Source organism: Lissotriton helveticus, chromosome 7 (genome assembly GCF_964261635.1).
Source record: "Lissotriton helveticus chromosome 7, aLisHel1.1, whole genome shotgun sequence".
Lineage (NCBI taxonomy): Eukaryota > Metazoa > Chordata > Amphibia > Caudata > Salamandridae > Lissotriton > Lissotriton helveticus.
This window is the reverse complement of record NC_136068.1, coordinates 1189609233-1189634943: the sequence shown is the minus strand read 5'-3', so window position 1 is coordinate 1189634943 and position 25711 is coordinate 1189609233. Positions and strand designations below refer to the sequence as shown.

The window sequence follows — 25711 nt, the reverse complement described above, 5'->3', positions numbered from 1 at the left end:
TCAGGTCGGCTTTGTTGACCCCTGCGTGACTCTCAGCGGTGGCGGCGCTTGTGAATCAGGTAGGTCTTGGCCCCTGCGTGACTCTCGGCGGTGGCGGCGCTTTCAGGTGTCTCTCCCCCGCTCTGCCAGGGTTCTGCCGGCTTTATCTCTATTCGTTGGCGCTCTCTGGCGCGTTCCCCGTCACTCTGGACGCGCCGCCGCAAAGCCTGCCGGTAGTTGGAGTCCCCCGGAGCGGCGGCGCGGAGTCCGGTGTCTTTGTGACTCTTGGCGGTGGCGGCAAAGTCAGGTCGGCTTTGTTGACCCCTGCGTGACTCTCAGCGGCGGCGGCACTTGTGAATCAGGTAGGTCTTGGCCCCTGCGTGACTCTCGGCGGTGGCGGCGCTTTCAGGTGTCTCTCCCCGCACAGAGTCGATCCAATTGTGGGGTGAGGTTATGTCGTGTGAACAGCTGCTGGTCAGTATAATATGTTTATGATGTAAAGCGCTCTGACACTCTACACTGGGATGAGTAGCGCTATAAAATGGCAAACAGCCTTTACGCCAAAGTTTTTACTTCTTAGCACATTTTCCATGCATTTTTAAATCGTAAAGACTGTTGGCACACAAGTCTTTACAACGCAAGACAAAACCACGTATTTGAGGATAATTAAAAAAGGGGCTTGGGGGGGTCTCCCACCAAAAAATATAATATGTTCAAATACTACCAAATGTGTTAAGGACAAATGGAATAAAAAAATGTATTAAAAGTTAATGTATACATTTTGAACAGAAGGTGGCAGTGTTACACTGTGATACAATTTTTCACAGACAGTAAGCGTGGTGCAAGTCTGCGTGGTAGTTGAATGCGTGGGCAAGGTGTTTCTAATGTGAATGAATGTAAATGCATGGTAGTGGTATGTGTTGTGGAATTTGTGATGTAAAGACGTGCGTGGTGAAGGAAGGCGTGAAAATGTTATACAACCCTACCTATAGGATACATAAATGTGAGAGAAGGGGTAAGTAGAGATCAGGGCCGGACTGACCATAGCGGGCACCAGGCAATCCCCCGGTGTGCCACAAGGGTGGGGGCTGGTTTTGGGCCCCTGGGGGCCGTTTTTGTTACAGGGCCGGCAAAAAGCTCGGCGGTACCCCCAAAACCCCCAAGTGGAGAGGGTGGGGCCGGCCGAGCACTTTGCCACGGCCGGTTGTGGTTTCCAGTCCGGCCCTGGTAGAGATGAGGGGCACCACTTGAGGGTGGTAGTGATGGAGAAGGTCGTTATTGGGGGATGGGGAGAAGGATTAGTTACTTACCTGTAATCCTAGTTCTCTTCCAGGGGTATACTCATTAAAGTCATAAGCACTGAATTATCTCCGCCCATGAGCGGGAACCCGGAACACATAACAATATACATATATATGTGTAAATATATCAAAAAGTACATAGTACTAAAATAATTATACACATATACATGTATAAAAACCATAATATGCAGCCTAACCTATACACATAGGCTAATAAAGCCAACCTTACACACGTTCTGAAGCATGAAAATATGCTAAATATAAATGCAATAAACAGGCATGAGCCCAAAATGCATTTCATAACCATGAAAAACTTTTATTTTCATCAAAGAACCTGTTGTAAACAGTTATTAGCCTAAAAGGCTGCATATGAAAAATTGTCTGTGTACAGAAAATCAGACTGGCACCCTGCCTTTAAGGTCCCAGAGAATCTGCACACTTTGCCTTTAAGGCCTCTAGGAGAACTCTGTTCCCATCATGCACCACAGGTGACAGTTAGGTCAGTTCTTTTGTACGGTACAGTAAACTTTTAGCAGGAATCTGCACTTAAAAACTTCATAATACATATTGAAAAAACTTCAATGCTACTGCTCGCCCGGGGAGGCGGGAGGGTGCTTATGACTTTAATGAGTATACCCCTGGAAGAGAACTAGGATTACAGGTAAGTAACTAATCCTTCTCTTCCAGGGGATACTCATTAATAGTCATAAGCACTGAATAGAGTAGCAAGCTCATACCCACTAGAAGCGGGCGAACAGATAAATGCATAGATGCACTTTTAACAATACAGTGTTTAACTAGAAACAGCAAACAAATTTCTGAGTGATGCTTGTCCCACTTGTGCATCAGTCTGCGCATCAGAATCCAAGCAGTAATGGCGTGTAAACATATGCACTGAACGCCAAGTAGCTGCTTTACATATCTCTGACATAGCCACATTCCTAAGGAGAGCTGTGGTAGCAGCTTTCCCTCTCGTAGAATGAGCCCTAGGTCTACCTGATAAAGACTTGTGGGCTAGCTGATAAGCCAGTAAGATACATGACATCATCCATCTAGAAATGGATCTCTTGGATGCTGCCAAACCAGTATTCGTAGGACCATAGTTCACAAACAAACAGTCCGTGTGTCTCAAAGACTTCGTTTTATCTAAGTAAAATTTCAAAACCCTCTTTAGATCCAATGAATGCAAAGTCCGCTCAGCCGGACTCGAAGGGTTTGGAAAGAAAGTAGGCAATGTTATGGCTTGGTTCACATGAAAATCCGACACCACCTTTGGTAGAAAAGCAGGATGAGTCCTAAGCACCACTCTGTTTCCATGAAAAACTGTGTACGGTTCCTTGCAACACAGAGCCTGAATCTCGCTCACTCTACGAGCAGAAGAGATGGCTACCAGGAATGCTACTTTCCAAGATAAGTGTTGCAAAGAAGCTTTATGTATGGGCTCAAATGGTGGACCCATCAACTTAGTCAATACCACATTAAGCTCCCAAGGTGGAGAAGGAGACCTGACTGGAGGAAACACCTTCCTTAACCCCTCTAGAAAATCCTTCACCACAGGCATCCGAAAAAACGATATCTGTGTTGGCGATTTTCTATAAGCAGTTATTGCAGCAAGATGGACCTTGATAGAACTAAACTGCAAACCAGATACAGCAAGGTAAAGAAGATAAGGCAAGATCACCTGTTCTTGACCATGAATAGGGTCAAGACCTTTACTCTGACACCAGAGGTAAAAGCGTTTCCACTTAAATCCATAGGATTGTCTTGTAGAAGGCCGCTTTGCCTCCTTAGGAATGTTCATACACTCCGGATTCAGCTGTAAATGTCCGTACTGGATGACTTCAGGAGCCATGCTGCCAAGCGCAGGGAGGGCAGATTGGGGTGAAACACTCGCCCCTGCTGCTTGGACAGAAGATCCGGGCGACAAGGCAATCTCCTGTGTGGCCTGATTGACAACTGGAGGAGATCTGGGAACCACCACTGGCGTGGCCACTCCGGGCAAATGAGTATCATTCTGGAGTTGATCACTGCTGGTATCAACGGTGTCGGTGGAAAAGCGTACAGCAAATTTTGACACCAGTCTATCAAAAGGGCATTCCCTTGAGACCCTTTCTGGGAAAACCTGGACGCGAAGACGGGGCATTTTGTGTTTGCAGCGTCTGCGAACAGATCGATGTCTGGCGTTCCCCAAGCCTGGAAAATGCTGTGCGCGATGTCTTCGTTGAGAACCCAGTCGTGCGCTTCGACGAAGTCTCTGCTTAGGCCGTCCGCCTCTGAGTTGAGACTCCCTGGTAGGTGAACTGCTGTTATGGACAGGTCCCGTGCAAGTAACCAATGCCAGATGGTCTGGGCTTCTATGGACAGAGTCCTGGATCTGGTACCCCCCTGCTTGTTTAGATAATACATTGTTGTGGTATTGTCTGTTTGTACCAGAAGGGACCGAGTCTGTAGAGATGGAGCCAGAGACTTGAGAGCAAGATGGACCGCTCTGAGTTCGAGTAGATTGATGTGATATCCTTTCTCGAAGTCTGACCATAGCCCTTGTACCTGAAGAGGGCCCATATGTGCCCCCCAACCAAGGAGAGAGGCATCTGTGATTAGAGTCTGCGTTGGTGGGTCCTGATGAAAAGGAACTCCCTTCATCAAGTGTGCCTTCTTCATCCACCACCGAATGGAATCTCTTGCCGACTGTTGGAGATGAATTTGATCCTCCCTGCGTCCCGTCCTCTGTTTCCACTGATCTTCCAGACACTGCTGCAGAGGACGCATCTGCAAACGTGCGTTTGGCACGATGAATATGCATGATGCCATGGACCCCAGGAGAGAGGATACTTGCCGAACTGTCGGACGAGCATACTGGAGGAGAAGCACGCACTTCGCCTTGAGAGATGACCATCTCTCCTCCGAAGGACACACGTTTTCTTTTTCTGTGTCCAGCTGCGCACCCAGGTAGTGGATTTTCTGGGTGGGATTCATTATGGACTTCTTGTAGTTGACTTGCAGACCCAACTTGCACATGAGTTGGAGGCATATCGATAGATGTTCTTCTAGTAGCGATGGGGATGAACTCTTCAAAAGCCAGTCGTCTAAGTACGGATATATGAAAATCCGTCTCTTTCGAAGACAAGCTGCCACTACCGCCATACATTTTGAAAATGTTCTGGGAGCTGATCTCAGGCCAAAAGGGAGTACTGAGTACTGGTAATGATGAACCCCCACTTGGAACCTGAGGAACTTGCGATGCTTTCTGGATACCGGAATATGAAAGTACGCATCTTTCAGATCGATGGAGCACATCCAATCCCCTTGGTGTAATTGAGGGAAAATCTGATGAAGAGCCAGCATTCAAAATTTCTCCTTCCGAATGAATTTGTTCAATCCTCTCAGATCCAGAATGGGTCTGAACTCCGTAACTGGACCTTTTTTCTTTACGAGAAAAAATCGAGAGTACAGGCCTTGACCTCTCTGTTGAGATGGTACTGGTTCTATGGCGTTCTTCTTCAGAAGGACGTTCGCTTCCTGCTGCAAGCGCCTTATATTCCACTGAACCATCTTTAGGGGGCGAATGAAAGGAGGGGGCTTCTTGAATCTCAAAAGGTACCCGCTCTGAATGATACTCAGCACCCATCTGTCCTTTGTGATTTGCTTCCACTCGTCCAGATACCACACAATACTTCCTCCAACCGGAGTGGCACACGGTTGTGGAGGAAGCATCCGTTCATTGCTTTTGAGGCTGCTTGGTAGCAGAGGATTGCTGCCTGTTTCCATTGCCTCTGCCTCGCCCAGATCGTCGCTGTTGAAATTGCGACCTCTGCTGATTCTGGCCTTGATTTTGCGAGGACCAATTCGACTGTTGGCCCCTCTGCTGAAAAGATCTTTTGTCAAAGGGACGAAAATTACCCCGACGTCGAAATTCTTTTTTCTTTTCAAGACCGACAGCCTTCAGGGTGTCCAACTCCACTTTCATTTTAGACATTTCGTCGTCAGCGTGAGAGCCAAATAGAGTCGAACCATTGAAAGGTAAATTCACCATCTTTCTCTGCGCCTCTGGCTTTAGTCCCGAAAAGGCAAAGCCAAGCCGTACGTCTAGCACAAACACCATGTGCATAGCCATGAGCTGACAGATCCGCCGCATCAGCAGCCGCGTTCCCCGTCACTCTGGACGCGCCGCCGCAAAGCCTGCCGGGAGTTGGAGTCCCCCGGAGCGGCGGCGCGGAGTCCGGTGTCTTTGTGACTCTTGGCGGTGGCGGCAAAGTCAGGTCGGCTTTGTTGACCCCTGCGTGACTCTCAGCGGTGGCGGCGCTTGTGAATCAGGTAGGTCTTGGCCCCTGCGTGACTCTCGGCGGTGGCGGCGCTTTCAGGTGTCTCTCCCCCGCTCTGCCAGGGTTCTGCCGGCTTTATCTCTATTCGTTGGCGCTCTCTGGCGCGTTCCCCGTCACTCTGGACGCGCCGCCGCAAAGCCTGCCGGTAGTTGGAGTCCCCCGGAGCGGCGGCGCGGAGTCCGGTGTCTTTGTGACTCTTGGCGGTGGCGGCAAAGTCAGGTCGGCTTTGTTGACCCCTGCGTGACTCTCAGCGGCGGCGGCACTTGTGAATCAGGTAGGTCTTGGCCCCTGCGTGACTCTCGGCGGTGGCGGCGCTTTCAGGTGTCTCTCCCCGCACAGAGTCGATCCAATTGTGGGGTGAGGTTATGTCGTGTGAACAGCTGCTGGTCAGTATAATATGTTTATGATGTAAAGCGCTCTGACACTCTACACTGGGATGAGTAGCGCTATAAAATGGCAAACAGCCTTTACGCCAAAGTTTTTACTTCTTAGCACATTTTCCATGCATTTTTAAATCGTAAAGACTGTTGGCACACAAGTCTTTACAACGCAAGACAAAACCACGTATTTGAGGATAATTAAAAAAGGGGCTTGGGGGGGTCTCCCACCAAAAAATATAATATGTTCAAATACTACCAAATGTGTTAAGGACAAATGGAATAAAAAAATGTATTAAAAGTTAATGTATACATTTTGAACAGAAGGTGGCAGTGTTACACTGTGATACAATTTTTCACAGACAGTAAGCGTGGTGCAAGTCTGCGTGGTAGTTGAATGCGTGGGCAAGGTGTTTCTAATGTGAATGAATGTAAATGCATGGTAGTGGTATGTGTTGTGGAATTTGTGATGTAAAGACGTGCGTGGTGAAGGAAGGCGTGAAAATGTTATACAACCCTACCTATAGGATACATAAATGTGAGAGAAGGGGTAAGTAGAGATCAGGGCCGGACTGACCATAGCGGGCACCAGGCAATCCCCCGGTGTGCCACAAGGGTGGGGGCTGGTTTTGGGCCCCTGGGGGCCGTTTTTGTTACAGGGCCGGCAAAAAGCTCGGCGGTACCCCCAAAACCCCCAAGTGGAGAGGGTGGGGCCGGCCGAGCACTTTGCCACGGCCGGTTGTGGTTTCCAGTCCGGCCCTGGTAGAGATGAGGGGCACCACTTGAGGGTGGTAGTGATGGAGAAGGTCGTTATTGGGGGATGGGGAGAAGGATTAGTTACTTACCTGTAATCCTAGTTCTCTTCCAGGGGTATACTCATTAAAGTCATAAGCACTGAATTATCTCCGCCCATGAGCGGGAACCCGGAACACATAACAATATACATATATATGTGTAAATATATCAAAAAGTACATAGTACTAAAATAATTATACACATATACATGTATAAAAACCATAATATGCAGCCTAACCTATACACATAGGCTAATAAAGCCAACCTTACACACGTTCTGAAGCATGAAAATATGCTAAATATAAATGCAATAAACAGGCATGAGCCCAAAATGCATTTCATAACCATGAAAAACTTTTATTTTCATCAAAGAACCTGTTGTAAACAGTTATTAGCCTAAAAGGCTGCATATGAAAAATTGTCTGTGTACAGAAAATCAGACTGGCACCCTGCCTTTAAGGTCCCAGAGAATCTGCACACTTTGCCTTTAAGGCCTCTAGGAGAACTCTGTTCCCATCATGCACCACAGGTGACAGTTAGGTCAGTTCTTTTGTACGGTACAGTAAACTTTTAGCAGGAATCTGCACTTAAAAACTTCATAATACATATTGAAAAAACTTCAATGCTACTGCTCGCCCGGGGAGGCGGGAGGGTGCTTATGACTTTAATGAGTATACCCCTGGAAGAGAACTAGGATTACAGGTAAGTAACTAATCCTTCTCTTCCAGGGGATACTCATTAATAGTCATAAGCACTGAATAGAGTAGCAAGCTCATACCCACTAGAAGCGGGCGAACAGATAAATGCATAGATGCACTTTTAACAATACAGTGTTTAACTAGAAACAGCAAACAAATTTCTGAGTGATGCTTGTCCCACTTGTGCATCAGTCTGCGCATCAGAATCCAAGCAGTAATGGCGTGTAAACATATGCACTGAACGCCAAGTAGCTGCTTTACATATCTCTGACATAGCCACATTCCTAAGGAGAGCTGTGGTAGCAGCTTTCCCTCTCGTAGAATGAGCCCTAGGTCTACCTGATAAAGACTTGTGGGCTAGCTGATAAGCCAGTAAGATACATGACATCATCCATCTAGAAATGGATCTCTTGGATGCTGCCAAACCAGTATTCGTAGGACCATAGTTCACAAACAAACAGTCCGTGTGTCTCAAAGACTTCGTTTTATCTAAGTAAAATTTCAAAACCCTCTTTAGATCCAATGAATGCAAAGTCCGCTCAGCCGGACTCGAAGGGTTTGGAAAGAAAGTAGGCAATGTTATGGCTTGGTTCACATGAAAATCCGACACCACCTTTGGTAGAAAAGCAGGATGAGTCCTAAGCACCACTCTGTTTCCATGAAAAACTGTGTACGGTTCCTTGCAACACAGAGCCTGAATCTCGCTCACTCTACGAGCAGAAGAGATGGCTACCAGGAATGCTACTTTCCAAGATAAGTGTTGCAAAGAAGCTTTATGTATGGGCTCAAATGGTGGACCCATCAACTTAGTCAATACCACATTAAGCTCCCAAGGTGGAGAAGGAGACCTGACTGGAGGAAACACCTTCCTTAACCCCTCTAGAAAATCCTTCACCACAGGCATCCGAAAAAACGATATCTGTGTTGGCGATTTTCTATAAGCAGTTATTGCAGCAAGATGGACCTTGATAGAACTAAACTGCAAACCAGATACAGCAAGGTAAAGAAGATAAGGCAAGATCACCTGTTCTTGACCATGAATAGGGTCAAGACCTTTACTCTGACACCAGAGGTAAAAGCGTTTCCACTTAAATCCATAGGATTGTCTTGTAGAAGGCCGCTTTGCCTCCTTAGGAATGTTCATACACTCCGGATTCAGCTGTAAATGTCCGTACTGGATGACTTCAGGAGCCATGCTGCCAAGCGCAGGGAGGGCAGATTGGGGTGAAACACTCGCCCCTGCTGCTTGGACAGAAGATCCGGGCGACAAGGCAATCTCCTGTGTGGCCTGATTGACAACTGGAGGAGATCTGGGAACCACCACTGGCGTGGCCACTCCGGGCAAATGAGTATCATTCTGGAGTTGATCACTGCTGGTATCAACGGTGTCGGTGGAAAAGCGTACAGCAAATTTTGACACCAGTCTATCAAAAGGGCATTCCCTTGAGACCCTTTCTGGGAAAACCTGGACGCGAAGACGGGGCATTTTGTGTTTGCAGCGTCTGCGAACAGATCGATGTCTGGCGTTCCCCAAGCCTGGAAAATGCTGTGCGCGATGTCTTCGTTGAGAACCCAGTCGTGCGCTTCGACGAAGTCTCTGCTTAGGCCGTCCGCCTCTGAGTTGAGACTCCCTGGTAGGTGAACTGCTGTTATGGACAGGTCCCGTGCAAGTAACCAATGCCAGATGGTCTGGGCTTCTATGGACAGAGTCCTGGATCTGGTACCCCCCTGCTTGTTTAGATAATACATTGTTGTGGTATTGTCTGTTTGTACCAGAAGGGACCGAGTCTGTAGAGATGGAGCCAGAGACTTGAGAGCAAGATGGACCGCTCTGAGTTCGAGTAGATTGATGTGATATCCTTTCTCGAAGTCTGACCATAGCCCTTGTACCTGAAGAGGGCCCATATGTGCCCCCCAACCAAGGAGAGAGGCATCTGTGATTAGAGTCTGCGTTGGTGGGTCCTGATGAAAAGGAACTCCCTTCATCAAGTGTGCCTTCTTCATCCACCACCGAATGGAATCTCTTGCCGACTGTTGGAGATGAATTTGATCCTCCCTGCGTCCCGTCCTCTGTTTCCACTGATCTTCCAGACACTGCTGCAGAGGACGCATCTGCAAACGTGCGTTTGGCACGATGAATATGCATGATGCCATGGACCCCAGGAGAGAGGATACTTGCCGAACTGTCGGACGAGCATACTGGAGGAGAAGCACGCACTTCGCCTTGAGAGATGACCATCTCTCCTCCGAAGGACACACGTTTTCTTTTTCTGTGTCCAGCTGCGCACCCAGGTAGTGGATTTTCTGGGTGGGATTCATTATGGACTTCTTGTAGTTGACTTGCAGACCCAACTTGCACATGAGTTGGAGGCATATCGATAGATGTTCTTCTAGTAGCGATGGGGATGAACTCTTCAAAAGCCAGTCGTCTAAGTACGGATATATGAAAATCCGTCTCTTTCGAAGACAAGCTGCCACTACCGCCATACATTTTGAAAATGTTCTGGGAGCTGATCTCAGGCCAAAAGGGAGTACTGAGTACTGGTAATGATGAACCCCCACTTGGAACCTGAGGAACTTGCGATGCTTTCTGGATACCGGAATATGAAAGTACGCATCTTTCAGATCGATGGAGCACATCCAATCCCCTTGGTGTAATTGAGGGAAAATCTGATGAAGAGCCAGCATTCAAAATTTCTCCTTCCGAATGAATTTGTTCAATCCTCTCAGATCCAGAATGGGTCTGAACTCCGTAACTGGACCTTTTTTCTTTACGAGAAAAAATCGAGAGTACAGGCCTTGACCTCTCTGTTGAGATGGTACTGGTTCTATGGCGTTCTTCTTCAGAAGGACGTTCGCTTCCTGCTGCAAGCGCCTTATATTCCACTGAACCATCTTTAGGGGGCGAATGAAAGGAGGGGGCTTCTTGAATCTCAAAAGGTACCCGCTCTGAATGATACTCAGCACCCATCTGTCCTTTGTGATTTGCTTCCACTCGTCCAGATACCACACAATACTTCCTCCAACCGGAGTGGCACACGGTTGTGGAGGAAGCATCCGTTCATTGCTTTTGAGGCTGCTTGGTAGCAGAGGATTGCTGCCTGTTTCCATTGCCTCTGCCTCGCCCAGATCGTCGCTGTTGAAATTGCGACCTCTGCTGATTCTGGCCTTGATTTTGCGAGGACCAATTCGACTGTTGGCCCCTCTGCTGAAAAGATCTTTTGTCAAAGGGACGAAAATTACCCCGACGTCGAAATTCTTTTTTCTTTTCAAGACCGACAGCCTTCAGGGTGTCCAACTCCACTTTCATTTTAGACATTTCGTCGTCAGCGTGAGAGCCAAATAGAGTCGAACCATTGAAAGGTAAATTCACCATCTTTCTCTGCGCCTCTGGCTTTAGTCCCGAAAGGCAAAGCCAAGCCGTACGTCTAGCACAAACACCATGTGCATAGCCATGAGCTGACAGATCCGCCGCATCAGCAGCCGCACTAATACTCTTGTTAGCCACCAATCCTCCTTCTTCCACTATTTCCAGGAAGTCTTTCTGATCCTCCTTAGGGAGTTTATCTGCAAAACGAGCCACTGAGTCCCAGAGCAGACGATCATGGCGGCCCAATAAGGCTGACGCACTGGCCACTCTCATGACCGAACCTGAGGTGTTGCACATTCTTCTCCCCAAGGAATCCATACTCTTACTATCCTTTTCAGGTGGAGCAGAAGAGGTAGATGCCGCAGAATGTGCTTTTCTGACTGCCGCCACAATAAGTGAATCTGGAGGAGGGTCAGAACGCAAAAATAAAGGATCCTCTGCTGGAGCCCTGTACTTCTTAGCAATCCTAGAAGGACCAGAACCCACCGTGGCCGGAGTTAAGAATGTTCTCATTGCTGGTTCTATCAATCCGGGCACTAACGGTAGAAGAGGCCTACCAGTCGTGATGTAGGGTTTCAAAGATGACTGACGTTGCTATTTGAGGAACTGCCATCTTGATCTTGAACTTATTCGCCCCACGACACAACACATCATTAAATGTGCCCAAATCATCCACTGGAGACACTCTGGACGGAGGAGTAGATGAGATTGTGGGAGAATAGTCTCTATAGGAAGATCTTAAAGAAGACTTCGATGACGTAGAAGATGAGGAAGGAGACCTACTCCGCCTCTGAGGAGTTGCCGATCGCTGCCTCCTTCGTTCCCGTGAACGTGATTTCTCTCTCACTAAAGACCTAGAGCGTGATCTTCTATGCAGCTCCGTCTGAGGGACCGGAGCCCTCATCCCCATCAGTCCTGCATCTGGACGCATCTTCCAATGTCTCAGGCTTTCCAGCCACCTCGGAGACAAGTTACTAGGCCGCCCTACACGCTCAGGTGAAGCCTCAGGTGACACCTGCACAATATTCAGTCCAGTGGAAGACTTGGAGGCTCTGGAAACTACACTGTGCTCAGAAACCAATGAGCCAGATGGAGTCCGTTGTCTGGGCACCAATTGTCTATCATCCGACACCTGCCCTGAGGTTGGGCCCGAATGAGCCACCACAGATGAGTCCTGGTGCACTACCTCTTGCCCCACCGCAGACCTGTCGTCTTGCTGGTCACGCGGAGAAGACAAATGTTCTGGACTGATGTCTGACCTCGACAAAGACCTAATTGAGGTCCGAGAGGCCGGTCTGGATAGTCTCGACGCCGACCCATGTTCAGGTGGGGGAGACCTAGACACTCCATGCTTCGAGCCCGAAGCAGACTTCGACATCGACCTATGTCGCGATGGAGACCTTGATCTTCTCTTTTTAGGTCTCGACGTCGACTCCTTCGACGTCGTCCTTTCTCTCGACGTCGACCTCTTCTTCGAAGACGTCGTAAGTCTCTCTCTCGACCTCGGTCTATCCTTCGACGTCGACACTTTCCTCGACGTCGACACACCATCCTTCGACGTCGACACACCATCCTTCGACGTCGACACACCATCCTTCGACGCCGACACACCATCCTTCGACGTCGAACGCCTCTCTTCTCTCGACGTCGACTTCTCACGAGCCTTCGACGTCGGACGTGGCACCCCCAACGTCGTCTTTACAGCAATCGACACCAGATGTCTCGACGTCGAGAAAGATTTCGACGGCGACTGCCTCGACGCTGAACCTTGCCTCACCGGCGAAGTCCTCGACGTCGACGGAGCCCTCTTCGACGCCGACAATGCTGACGGCGATCTGGATCTCGACGTTGACCGCACCTTTTTTGACGGCGACGCTCCCTGGAGTCGAGTTTTCTTAATTCTACCTTCTGGAGACGCTGATCTTCGACGTTTAGGATGAGAAGATGGCTTGGCAGATGAGAATAAGCCCTTGGAACTCTTCTCACCACGGTTTTCTCTCTCCAGGAGGCCCAGCAACCTCATTTTCTCCCTTTCTCTTAAAGTTCTACTAGAAAGGTTGAGGCAGTGATAACAATCCTCCACCTTATGAGAAGCTGGAAGACACACCACACAAACAGAGTGTGGATCCGTTTTTGACATCTTCTTCCCACAGGAAGGACATTTGTAAAATAAAGGTGGCATTCTGACTAAAAAATACCAACAGTTAGTCAGAACAAGATAGAAAACACCACCAAAATAATCTTTTGTCAAAAAAAGGTAAGAAAAAACCAACTTCTGACAGAAAATACTACAAATGAGCAGAGCTCAAGTTCCAGGTTCCTCACAGAACAAGCCGGAAAAAAGAACTGACCTAACTGTCACCTGTGGTGCATGATGGGAACAGAGTTCTCCTAGAGGCCTTAAAGGCAAAGTGTGCAGATTCTCTGGGGCCTTAAAGGCAGGGTGCCAGTCTGATTTTCTGTACACAGACAATTTTTCATATGCAGCCTTTTAGGCTAATAACTGTTTACAACAGGTTCTTTGATGAAAATAAAAGTTTTTCATGGTTATGAAATGCATTTTGGGCTCATGCCTGTTTATTACATTTATATTTAGCATATTTTCATGCTTCAGAACGTGTGTAAGGTTGGCTTTATTAGCCTATGTGTATAGGTTAGGCTGCATATTATGGTTATTATACATGTATATGTGTATAATTATTTTAGTACTATGTACTTTTTGATATATTTACACACATATATGTATATTGTTATGTGTTCCGGGTTCCCGCTCATGGGCGGAGATAATTCAGTGCTTATGACTATTAATGAGTATCCCCTGGAAGAGAACAAAGATAGTCATATCAGGCGCCGCTAAGGCAAGATCTGTCTGGAAAAAACATAGATGAAGAAATGTGGTGCCGAGGCCAGGGCTACTGACGTTGGAATCTGGGGATCACGGTTCGATCCCCGGCACCAACGGCAGATTCGCCCAACACTATGTGACTCTGGGCAATAGCTTGCTTAATCTTTCCGACGGCCCCCAGCGCCTGGAGACCCGTACGGGTGATTGTTCGTGCTTTACAAATGTGGATTATTATTATAATGTATTCTTTATTTGTCTCCTTTCATAGTAAAAGGAAAGTTGGTGCCTTTGCTACACGTAAGATTGTTGATGGCCAATAAGACGTTGACATCATTTCCATGCTTTCGATACATACTTGGTTCTAATTTGGGACTTGTGCATACACTCCTCCTCTCAAGGTAAACAGCTTTAAAATTCAGCCTCTCCTCAAGTCTCTCTTTCTGGAGTATATTATAGATTCTTGAACCTCCCTCTAAGCAAGAATGTGCACAGTCTATTCTTGGAGGCCTCCCTTCCACTCAGTGGGACTCAATTGCTCACTTCGCTCACTAAACAAGCACAGTCCTGATAGGTAGAAGGGTTCTGTGAAGCAGAAACGCAAGGTATTATCTGTTTTAGGGCGAGTATGTAAACTAACGGCTAGACCTCTAAGGTGGGGAACCAGGTTTGAGTCTCGGCAGGGATGCTCAACATCCTATGATTCTGAGCAAATCACTTATGGCCACATGCATCAACCTAAAAACCGGTCGCAAAGGGGCTGAATCGCAAAAAAAATTGTGATTTTGTAAATATGAATCGCAAATTACTGTCAATCTAAAATTGATGGTAATTTGCGATTTCTTTGAAAATGTAGTAAAGTGCATTTTTCAAAATCCCATGTTACACACACACATTGGGGCTCCCCAAGGGTATGTGTGTGCACAACATGTGGATAAATTGTAATTTTAGGGGTGCAACAGGGTGTCCTTTTGGCACCTTTGAAATTGCATGGGTACTCGCAAATTGCGCATGCAATTCCCATTCATTCCAATGGTCCTGTAGACCCATAGGAATGACTGGGAATCAATTCCTTAATTGCGACTCGAAATTTGAGAGTCGCAATTAAGAAATGTGTAGGAATTGCAATTTTTTTTGCAATTCCTACATGCATAGGCAAAAGAAATTCTTTAATTGCGATTCTTAAAAAAATCGAAATTAAAGAATCACTAGTGTCTATTTTGATGCATATGCACCTTTATCTCTCTGTGCCTAACAAAATGAATGTGTCCGTCTGTAACGCAACTGGTGGTTACGTAAAGCGCTTTGATACCTTTGGGTCAAGTTCGCCCTTCATAAAACCAACAACAATATCCGATATTCTTCTCACCAAAGCAGCTTCCCTCGCTCTTTATTCCACAACCCAGCAGCTCATATCTGACCCCATTTGCTTATGAAGCAGAAAAGCAAATTATCAGGTATACTTTCCTCTGAAGAAGCAGCTTGTCCCTCATGTGCCCCACCTGCGGGCCTCTTTATAGTTTATGGGAAGAATAACGCTCCCCTCCCCCTCTTGGAGCCGTTCTGAATTCCCAAAGGTGCTCAGGAAGCAAGAACACTACTCTCTTCCTCCTTCGGGTCTCTCACTGGTTCGCTAGAGTTCCACCTCTTTTGAAGGCCTGACCCCTTTCAAGCTCATCCTGGTCTCCTACTTCTCATATGCTCCCATGATGGTGGCGGATGCTGATTGGCCCCTAAACCTGTGATGATGCCTGTCTGGTGCCACCTTCACTTCCTTCTCTGCCGCAGGTGGCTTTTACTAGTCACCGTACTGACTCACCTGCCCACTGCAGCACCGTCACTTCCTTTGCCGTTGGGGTATCCATCGATGGCTTGTATTCGGGTGAGTATTGTGAATCTAATTCCTGGCTTCTTCTACTCATTGTGTTGCACTAGGCTACAAACTGGTCGCTATTTATGAAGGAATGAATTTATCTTGGCGGCATTTCATAAATACCACTTATCACTCAACAAGAGTAGTACATATCTTTACTCATTACTCAGAAAAGTGCTCCTACAAGCCTAAGATTCTCTGATATACAAACAAATCACTTTGATAATCTGTAGAGCATGGAGAAATGTAGAACAGACTTGGAATTGGCAATATCATAACAATGCTGGCAAACATGTCTTACAAATGCAGCAAGAGGCAGAACAAAATAACAAGGAGTATATACACCCAGCATTGGATCTTCCGATCATACTGGTCTCTACGCACAATGGATAAAAGTAAGTACAGTAGATAGTGGACATTTGTTGCGCTTTCAAGCACCCACAGCCAATCTATTGTTTATGCTCATAGTGTTTTAAATGTAATAATTGGTGCTGGAAATATTCAGAAGTGCATATTTAGCAGCAGGTAGTAATATACAACCTCTACAGCTGTCTATTATTTTCAACAATTATTTAATCTGGTCCAATTTAGACCCCAAAACATATCCTCGTATTCACCAAAGTCTCGTGATTTAAAAAAAAATCGTCACTGGATTACATAAATGTTGAATCTGTCAGAAATTTACAAAATAACCTTCAAATTGAAAGATAAAGGCTCCTTTACCACACACATAGAATGACTTCCAACAACTTTACAACTGTTCGCGATCTTCCCCATCATCACACTGTAATTTTCGTGAATACTCAATGAACGTTTATTGCTTAAGAGCATAGTACTGCATTTACAGTGTAAATAATGTATACATTAATTTCTCTCGATCGCCCCCGTCTCCCCCGATTGCTTTCGCATCCCTCCAATGTTGCTTGGGTGTATGTCCTCCCTCGTGTTGCTTTGACGTCACCCCCATCATCCCACCTGCTTAAAAAAAAGCATTCTTAGTTCGGTAACTAAAAAGACAAAAAGCCCCCAGGTCAACCTGTAGGCAAGCGCATGTGTGGTTTGGGTGCCTATAGAATGACACACTGAAGTATACAAAAAAGCAAAGGGTGGGATGCTAGAACTAATCTCAGCCACTGGTAATTACTCTGGGCCGCATCCCAGTCAGTCATTATTTTGCACACTATGGCCCACATGCATCAATGTTCCCGTTTGCGAATTCTTAATAGCGAAAATTAAGGAATCGCAATTAAGAATTCGCAAACGGCTATGCATTAAAAAAAAATCGCAATTTATTTTGAGATTCCTTATTTTTCCTTAATTGCGATTCACAATTTGCGAATCTCAATTAAGGAATCTCTTTACATTGATTCCTATGGGCCTAGAGGCCCATAGGAATGATTGTGAAGCCATTCTCATTTTGCGATTCGCAATTAAGGAATCACAAAATGAGAATGCAATTTCAAGGGTGTAGGGTGGGGGGCCAAAGGACCCCCCCACCCTTGCACCCCTGAAATGTACCTTTAAGTACTTTTTACACACACACATGCCCAAAGGGCATGTGTGTGTGTAACATGAAACTTTCAAAAATGCACTTTTGTGCATTTTTGAAAGTTTTCGCAAATTAACATGAAGTTTAACTTCATGTTAATTTACCACTTCCTATTTGCGATTTTTTAACTTTAAAAAAATCATGCATTGCATTTTAGAAATCGCAAAATTGCGATTTCTTAAATGCAATCGCAATTTAAGAAATCGCAAATAAATTGCGATTTCTTAAATTGCGAAAAAAGCAAAAAAGGTTAATGCATCCCAAATCAATGAATTGCAGTCGCAAACGGCCGAATTTTGCGATTCGCACCGTTTGCGAATGCAATTCAGTTTGATGCATGTGGGCATATTGTAGTATTTTAGTCATACATACATGAAGAGATGTAGCCGAGGCAGATGAGGTAGAGTTGAGAAGTAGGTTTATTTAACCATAAGTAGATTTACAGGAAGAATTATGCTGGAACAAGCAGCCCCACAGGAGCAGCCTCTTAGCTACTCAGCCCATACTCCAACTGTCAAACCTCATACCAGTCACCCAAGCATTCCATCCATGTCAATCACACTCACATTCTAACCTGGAACACTCACACTGGCTGAGTAGCTAGATGCAGAGAAGTGCAGTAATATAAACACTAAACCCAGAACACTACACATCCTCTCCCTCTCGAAATTGAAAACAAAAGAAAATCAGAGAGTGAAGAAGAAAACTACTCACAATCAAAGTATACAGTAGTAATATTTGAAAACTATCTACAATCAAAGTATATAGTAGTAACATTTATCCGTGAACCCAGGGATGAGAAGGACTTCACACCACGAGAGGGTAAACAGACAAAAACCAGGAAAGAAGGAAGAAGGAGACAGTAAATACTAACATTGACACCATCCTCCTCCTTCAATACTGAAGAAAAAGAAAATTGAAATATGAGAGACGAACTCACAAACAACAAGTGAGCAAGACCTAACGTGAAGAAAACGTTTTCACGAAGGTAGACAGTGGCAAACAAAAGCCACTCCTCAAGAGAGGAACTAAGAAAACATGGGACTAACCCATAAGCGAAGGTGTAACAAGGGACAAACCCAAGAAAACACAGTCAGCACGGGAAGGTGCAGCACAATGTGGCAAAACAATTCCACTCCTCATGTGAGGAACACAGAAAGAAAACACAGTCAGCACGGGAAGGTGCAGCACAATGTGGCAAAACAATTCCACTCCTCATGTGAGGAACACAGAAAATATGGGGCTACCCATGAATGAAAGTGTTGAAAGGACAAACCCCAAAACACCCGCGGCACGAACAGGTGCAGCACAATGTGGCAAAATTTCCACTCCTCATGAGAGGAACTGAGAAAATATGGGGTTACCCATAACCAAGAAGGTGTAACAAGGGACAGGACCCAAGCACACACGTGGCACGGACAGGTGCAGCACAATGTGTCATACAGACACAAAGAAAAGGTGAAGCACAGTGAGCTTTCACACAAGACAAAGAGAAAAATGTGATGCACAGGGCGTCTTACACACTGGACACAAAAGAGAGATTCGCACAGTGCGACATGCACGCAATAAACGTACAACAAAGGTGTCCAACACAGGTAGAGAAGGTAAAGTCGGAAACAAAGACTTGACCCTATACCCAGACATAAGGGTTAACATATGGTAAAACCATGAGGGGAAAAAGGATTGCGACCTTGACCCATCCCAAAAACAGGGATACCCTAATGCAAATGAGGGTAAGAGAACCCTTAACTAATACTTTGCGCAAACATGAGTGGGAGAACTCATGTACCAAACTAAGGTACTGAAATGAGGGTGAGGGAACCCTTAACACCATATAGGAAAATGGCACAAGTGTAAAAGCATGTCAGATAAATTATACACACATTACTTAAACCTGGAACACTCACACTGGCTGAGTAGCTAGATGCAGAGAAGTGCAGTAATATAAACACTAAACCCAGAACACTACACATATGCAACCACAGTTCAAACCCAGCCTCGAGCGAGTCAGTTTAGACTCTGCTCCAGTCCAGCGAGACCTCAAAGTACAGGTCCTCCAGGAATCAGAACAAAAGCAACCAGGACCCGTTTTGCCCTGATTGGGTCTTTTCAGTAGGATGTACCTAGGTTTCAGTGGCACAGTGAACACAGGACCCTCGTCGCACTGAAGGATACACGAAAGTGATGGCTGGGTCCAATCTGAGGTGCCATGGGGGGCAAAAAATGATGCACTGAGAAGTTACCCTGTGTAATTACTAATGGCTTCGATCAATTCAAGCATCCCATCCATCACATTTTTGTTTACTTCAGTATCATGATGCGGGCAGCTTTGTTAAAGGCTTTTTTTATTTTTTTTACTTTATCCACTCTACACAGCATCACAAATAATGTGAGGCCTGGCTAAAAATCATTGGCACAGCCAATAGGGCACAAAAGGCGAGACCTACTGGCTTTGCCACTGCTTTTTTCCCACCAGTCAGTTCCTGTAACACGCTGCCCCCTCCTTTCCAGCCTCTTGCCATTTCCATCTCAGCAGGGACCATAATACTTGATGATACGCCTGCGCCTGTCCTGCTGAGCATCAGATGAAAAATAGTTAAATCAATGCAACATTTTGACTCAATTTCTTAAACAAAAACGAAGAAAACATTAAAAGGTGCATTGATCCTACCTGTCTCAAGTCCTGTGCCGGTCCTTTTCCTGTGTCTAAAGCAACTGTAATAGGTGCCAAACAAGGGTGAAGCTTCAATACCTAAGATTAATAAGACTTTTCATGGTTATTTGGTATTGAATTACTTTGCAACAAGAGGCTTGTGAATGAGTGTCCATAATCACCAGAGTGCATTAATCTAAAAATTGCCTAAATACAAAGTAGAGATACCACAAAAGATATTAGCTTTCACATGCTTCACATTATTAGATTATGTGCGTCACAGTTATGTTTTGGCATAGGCTATCGAGATGCTGGGAAGCCACAGAAAGATATTTGGTGCATATTCCACAATTTTAGAACCCTTGGTAAAAAAAAACCCATCCAAATGTGTTTATTTTGCACAGTTACAGTCAGAGAAGTGCTAATTATAAAATAATTTCACAGTACTACGGATTTTTTTTTTTCTAAACAAAAGAAGGATTTAAGATAAAAGGAAACTTTCTTGAACACAGTCCGAGAAAGCATAGTACATTTTAAGTCAACAAAACTGCCTCAACGTTATTGACAATTTAAGGGTTTTCTGTGAAGGCTGGAGGATCAGTACCTAAATTGAGTAAAAGTTAACCACAAAAGAAATTTGAGATGGAATGACAAACAATTCAATAAAGAAATAAGTCACTGAATTAAAGTAATTTGATGGAAAAAGACAAAATGTATAGTCTTTAGTCTTTGAAACTGGGAGCAAAATTCATACTGCACAGAGGCCAAGCATGAACAGTTTCCAGTTACTAACGTTTTCAACGAGATTTTCACTGGTCATGCCAAGGACCAGTGATGAAAATATCCAGAAATCCAGGCCTTCTTCACAGTCCAAACCAATTTACATGAAAAACAACAGCATACAAAGTTCATATTTATTTATTTATTTATTTATTTATAAAGTTTTATATAGCGCAAACAAGATCCGGGAGGATATCAGAGCGCTTTACAAAAGGATGGAAGAAAGTACATTAATGCAATATCGACAACAAGTTAGAATACAAAACAAATAATCACATAATTACAAGACAAATGAATCAGGGATAGTAATACAATAAACAGGTATATAGCGGGGCACACAATGCGGTAAAGAAGAGCAGCATCATATGATGGTAAAATGGTTGTAGGATCAATGACTTTGAGCAGGTGAACCTAGCCCAATTAGGGTAAGAATTTGTTCATTAGGAATCTTTTGCCTTCCAATTTGAAAGCAGTCATTGAGGAGATTCTGCGTACTTCCGGTGGAAGAGTGTTCCATATCTTCGGGGCAGCTCCGGAGAAGGCTCGGTGACAAGTTCTCTTTTTGCTAAGGATGAGTGGTTTCAAGAGGAAAGTGTTGGCGCTTCTTGAGGCTCTACCAACACAGGATAGTTCAAGCTTTTGACTAGGTACCTGGGAGTTTTGAAATGCAGGGCTTTGTGCGCCAGAACGGCAATCTTTAACTGAATTCGAGCTTCGTAGGGTAACCATTTAAGGGATTTTAGGACTGGGGATATGTGCTCATTTTGTTTGGTACCTGTGATCAATCTAGCCACAGCATTCATTGATGCACTTAGTGGAGCCAGGGTGTATTTGGGAAGGCCACAAAGCGTAGCGCTGCCGTAGTATAGGATCGGCAAGACAAGTGCTTGGACCACCTGCTTGAAATATCTGTACTTAAAATGACCAATTGTGGTGTGACAAGTACCAGTGTTGAGTTATCATTTTATTTGTTGATGTGTATGGCAGCGGAAGCTTTGCAAGGTTATTTTTCAGACAAGCTCACCATATCTCGAAGATTTCAGCACACCCGCAGCCAGGACACCATTCAACTGCAGACTAATATGTGTAAAAAAGTAAAAAGAAGACAGCAGGCCTTTTTAGGTTGAAGCCTACCAGAAAGTGTAGCTGTCTGGTAGCTATAGACTTCTTGGGGACATTCTGAAGGCTGACCTAGAAATGGATTACACTTATTGCTTACCAGTCACATGCTGGCTTTATTTGTTTTAGGCTGTCCAGCATGTTTTAGTCCATCCCGTGGAGCATAGCCCGTTTACTGTATTCTTCCATAAGTGCTTACTTTCTGTAAATAGACCTTTACATTTTATTCTCATCTTGTCACATTTGTTGTGCATTCAAAGACAGGGGTCAAATGGCAGGCTCTGACTTACAGGGGAGCTTGGTGTTTCCTTTTCTTTCGCAGACTTCAAAGTGAGAGGATTTATGTGACAATAAAGGGGGGTGAAGGGAAAGGCATTTTTCTAGCACACACCAAAATGTTAATGTCTAAATAAACTGGAAATATTTCAGAAATATCACAATTAGGAAAGCACAAATGAAGCACGGAAACAAATGTTTTCATACCATCGAAACAAATCAATACGCTATGTGATGCCAACTTTCACAAATTATTGTTTGTGCGCTATATTGTTTTATCAGTAAAGCTGTATGTCTGTGCAAATGCAATGTTCTTTTGAATAGAAAATGTGTTGTCTGTAATGGCAGTGCACTACTACACCATGTGTAATCCACTCTACTATGCTCCACTCTACTCAACGCCACTCGTCACCACTCTACTCTATGCCACTCCACTACTCTACAACACACTAATCTTCCCCTCTCCACTCTGTGGCACTCCATTCTACAACACTCTACTCCACTCTAAGCATCTCTACTCAACCCTATGCATCTCCACTCCACGCCTTTCTACTCCACTTTACGCCACCCTACTTTAAGTCACTCCACTCCACTCTACTCTACTTCATTCCATTCCATGACACTATGACCCTCCATTCCATTCTATGACACTCCACTCTACACCACCAGACTCTACTTCACTGTATGCCACTCCACTTCACTTCACTTTAAGTCACTCTACTTTACTCCTCTCTACACCAACCTACTCTACAACACTACGCCTCTCCACGCCACTCTACACCATTCCGCTCTATGCCACCCTCTCTATGCCACTCCACTCTACACAACTCTAATCCATGACACTCTTAAGACACTCCATGCCACTTTTCTCTAGGCCACTCTATTCCTCTCCATGACACTCTACTCTACGACACCCCACAACACTGTAGGCCACTCTATGATACTCCACAATGCTCTATTCCACTCTATGCTACTTTACTCCACTCTACACCACCCTACTCCACACTACTCTACCCCACTCCACTCCACACCACTCCACTCCACACCACCCTACCCTACTTTATATCACTTTATTCTACTCTACGCCGTTCCACTTTACAGAACCTTTCTCCACTCTACAGAACTCTACTCGACTCTATGACCCTCCACTCCACTCTAAACTATGGCACTTAACCACACTCAACCCCACTCTACTCTAGGCCACTCTATTCCTCTCTGCACCACTCTACTCGAATCTACGAGATCCCCGTACACTCTTCCTCACTTTACTACACTCTATGCCACTCTACGGTACTCCACACTATGCCGCTCCACTCCACTTTACTACACTCTATGCTCCTCTACTCCACTCCACTTTACGACACCGGACTCCACTCTATGGCACTTTGCAGCTCTGTACGCTATGCCACTCCACTATACAATACTGTACTCCACTCTACAACCCTCCACGCCACTCTATGCTGCTCCGCTATATATGCCCCTACAAAACACTTTACTCCACTCTATCCCCTCCACTCGATAACACTTTATTCAACTCTTCCTTATGCTCCTCTACTCTATGCCCCTCCACTCTATGACACTGCATGCCAATCTACTACACTCCACTTTCCTCAACTCCATGACACTCCTTGCTATGCCACTCTGACACTTTACTCCACTCTATGCAATGCCACTTCACTCTAAGCTAGTCCACTTTAGATCACTTTACTCCATTCTATAGCCCTTCACTGTATGACCCTCCACTCTTTGCCACTTTACAACACTCCATTTTTCTCTACGCTACACCACTCTACTCCACTCAACACCACTCCACTACAATCTACACTACTGTACTACACTCTACACTATGCCACTCCACTATACAATTCTTTACTCCACTTTACTTTATGCCCCTGCTCTCTATGACCCTTTCTCGCACTCTATGCCCCTCCACTCTACGACACTCTATGCCCCTCCACTCTACAACACTTTACCCCACTCTACTTTACGCCCCTCCACTCTGACACTCGACGCCATTCTACTACATTCCACTTTAGCCAACTCTACGACACTCCATGCTATGCCACACTGACACTTTACTCTACTCTACTACGGCGCTGCCACTCCACGACATTCTACTCTACAACACGTTACTCCACTCTATGACCGCCCACTCTATAACTCTCCATGCCCTCTACCACACTCTCTGCCTTTTCATTCTACACCCGCCACTCTATGACCCTCTATGACAATTTACTCCACTCCATGCATGCCCAGTCCACACCCCTCCACACTACTCTATGACACTCTACACCACTCCACGGACTCTGCTCTACGATACTCCATTCTACGACACTTCGCTCCAGTCTACGACAATCCACTCAATCCAACGCCACTCTACGACACTCCATTCTATTGCACTCTACTCCACGACACTCTACACCCCTCCACTATACCAAATTCCACTCCACTTTACTCCATTCTATGCCACTCTACTCTTCTCTATGCCACTCTAATCCACACCAATCTACTTCAATCTACTCCATTCTACACCACTCTACTCCAATCCACTCAATGACACTTCACTCTATTTCACATCACTCCACTGTACGTCACTGCACTTTACTCCACTCAATTCTACTCAACTCTATGCTACTCTACTCCACCCCACTCTACATCCCTCCACAGTACGACACTTCTCTCATGACACTCCACTGTACTCCCCTCTACACCTCTTCAGTCTACCCCATCTATTGGCTTTGCCAATGCTGGTTTATCTAAGGACCCTGGATCTGGTACAACATCCTCGTTTCCAGCAGCACTCCGCCAACGTTGCCCAAGGCTGACTGGCCGTATGGGGCATCTGGCGTTTCCCCAGGATGCTGGAAGGTAGGGGCCGGAAATGTGGTGGTGGGGCCGGTTTTGTTACTGGGGACCGGTTCTGCTGTAGTGCTGCAATATCAGCCCCCAGTTACAAAAGCAGCAGGAAAGCATTTACAGCCTCCGGGCAGAGGCCAGGCAGTTTTTCTTCTGGGGCACGTCTGAGAATATTGCCAGAGCTGCTTTCGGTTCCCAGTCTGGGGCTGACGCTGGCCCAATTCAAGACCAATTTTTGCAATGCCTCAAATGACCTGAGCGCTCCCTGCTGGTTAATGTCAGGAGACATAAAAGCAGCTTAATTCAGACAATTTACTTGTTTACCTCCCAACACTAAAACCAATATATCCCAAAAAATCCAAAACGTTACAAATAACATGAAAGAATAAACTGTAAATATAACTTTAAAGAAATGCAGAACTGTACTTCAGTGGGGTCCTTTCATTCGCGTAGATGTTACTTTGTTGACAATCCCTTAAGGACAACGTAAAGGGAAGACAAGCATTGGCATAGCCAATAGGTCTCGCTTTTGGGACATTATAAGTGTTTAGCCATGCAACAGCTGTTGTTGCACCAAGGATATTGTACTGTAGAATTAAATACTTTTCAAGGTCCCAAAGGCGAGACCTATTGGATATGCAGTGTCTTGGCAATCTTGTTGATGAAGGTCTGTTAATGAAACCCCAGATTGCAACAATCACTTCTTCCTGTTTATTTATTTATTTATAAAGTTTTATATTTCTTTCAGCTCAGTAAAATCTGAATGTTTCCTCAACTGAAGTCTTCATCCAGATTGTAGTTGCACTAGTGATGTCCCGCATTGAATATGTTAATGCCCTTTACCTGGGCCTCCCAAAGGGTCTGTGCCAAAGACTGCAGCTGGTCCATAATCATGCAGCTAGATAGGTCTAGCGACAGCCA

General features: G+C 45.4%; 1 protein-coding gene across 1 annotated transcript in view; it reads right to left on the bottom strand.

Annotated features, from left to right (window-relative positions):
• POLG2 (DNA polymerase gamma 2, accessory subunit) overlaps positions 1-25711 on the bottom strand; it is a 378043-nt gene that overhangs the window by 47672 nt on the left and 304660 nt on the right. Inside the window, exon 7 of the mRNA XM_078654341.1 lies at positions 19778-19858. Within this exon, the coding sequence (XP_078510467.1) occupies positions 19778-19858 (81 nt within the window). The remainder of the gene's footprint in view (positions 1-19777; positions 19859-25711) is intronic.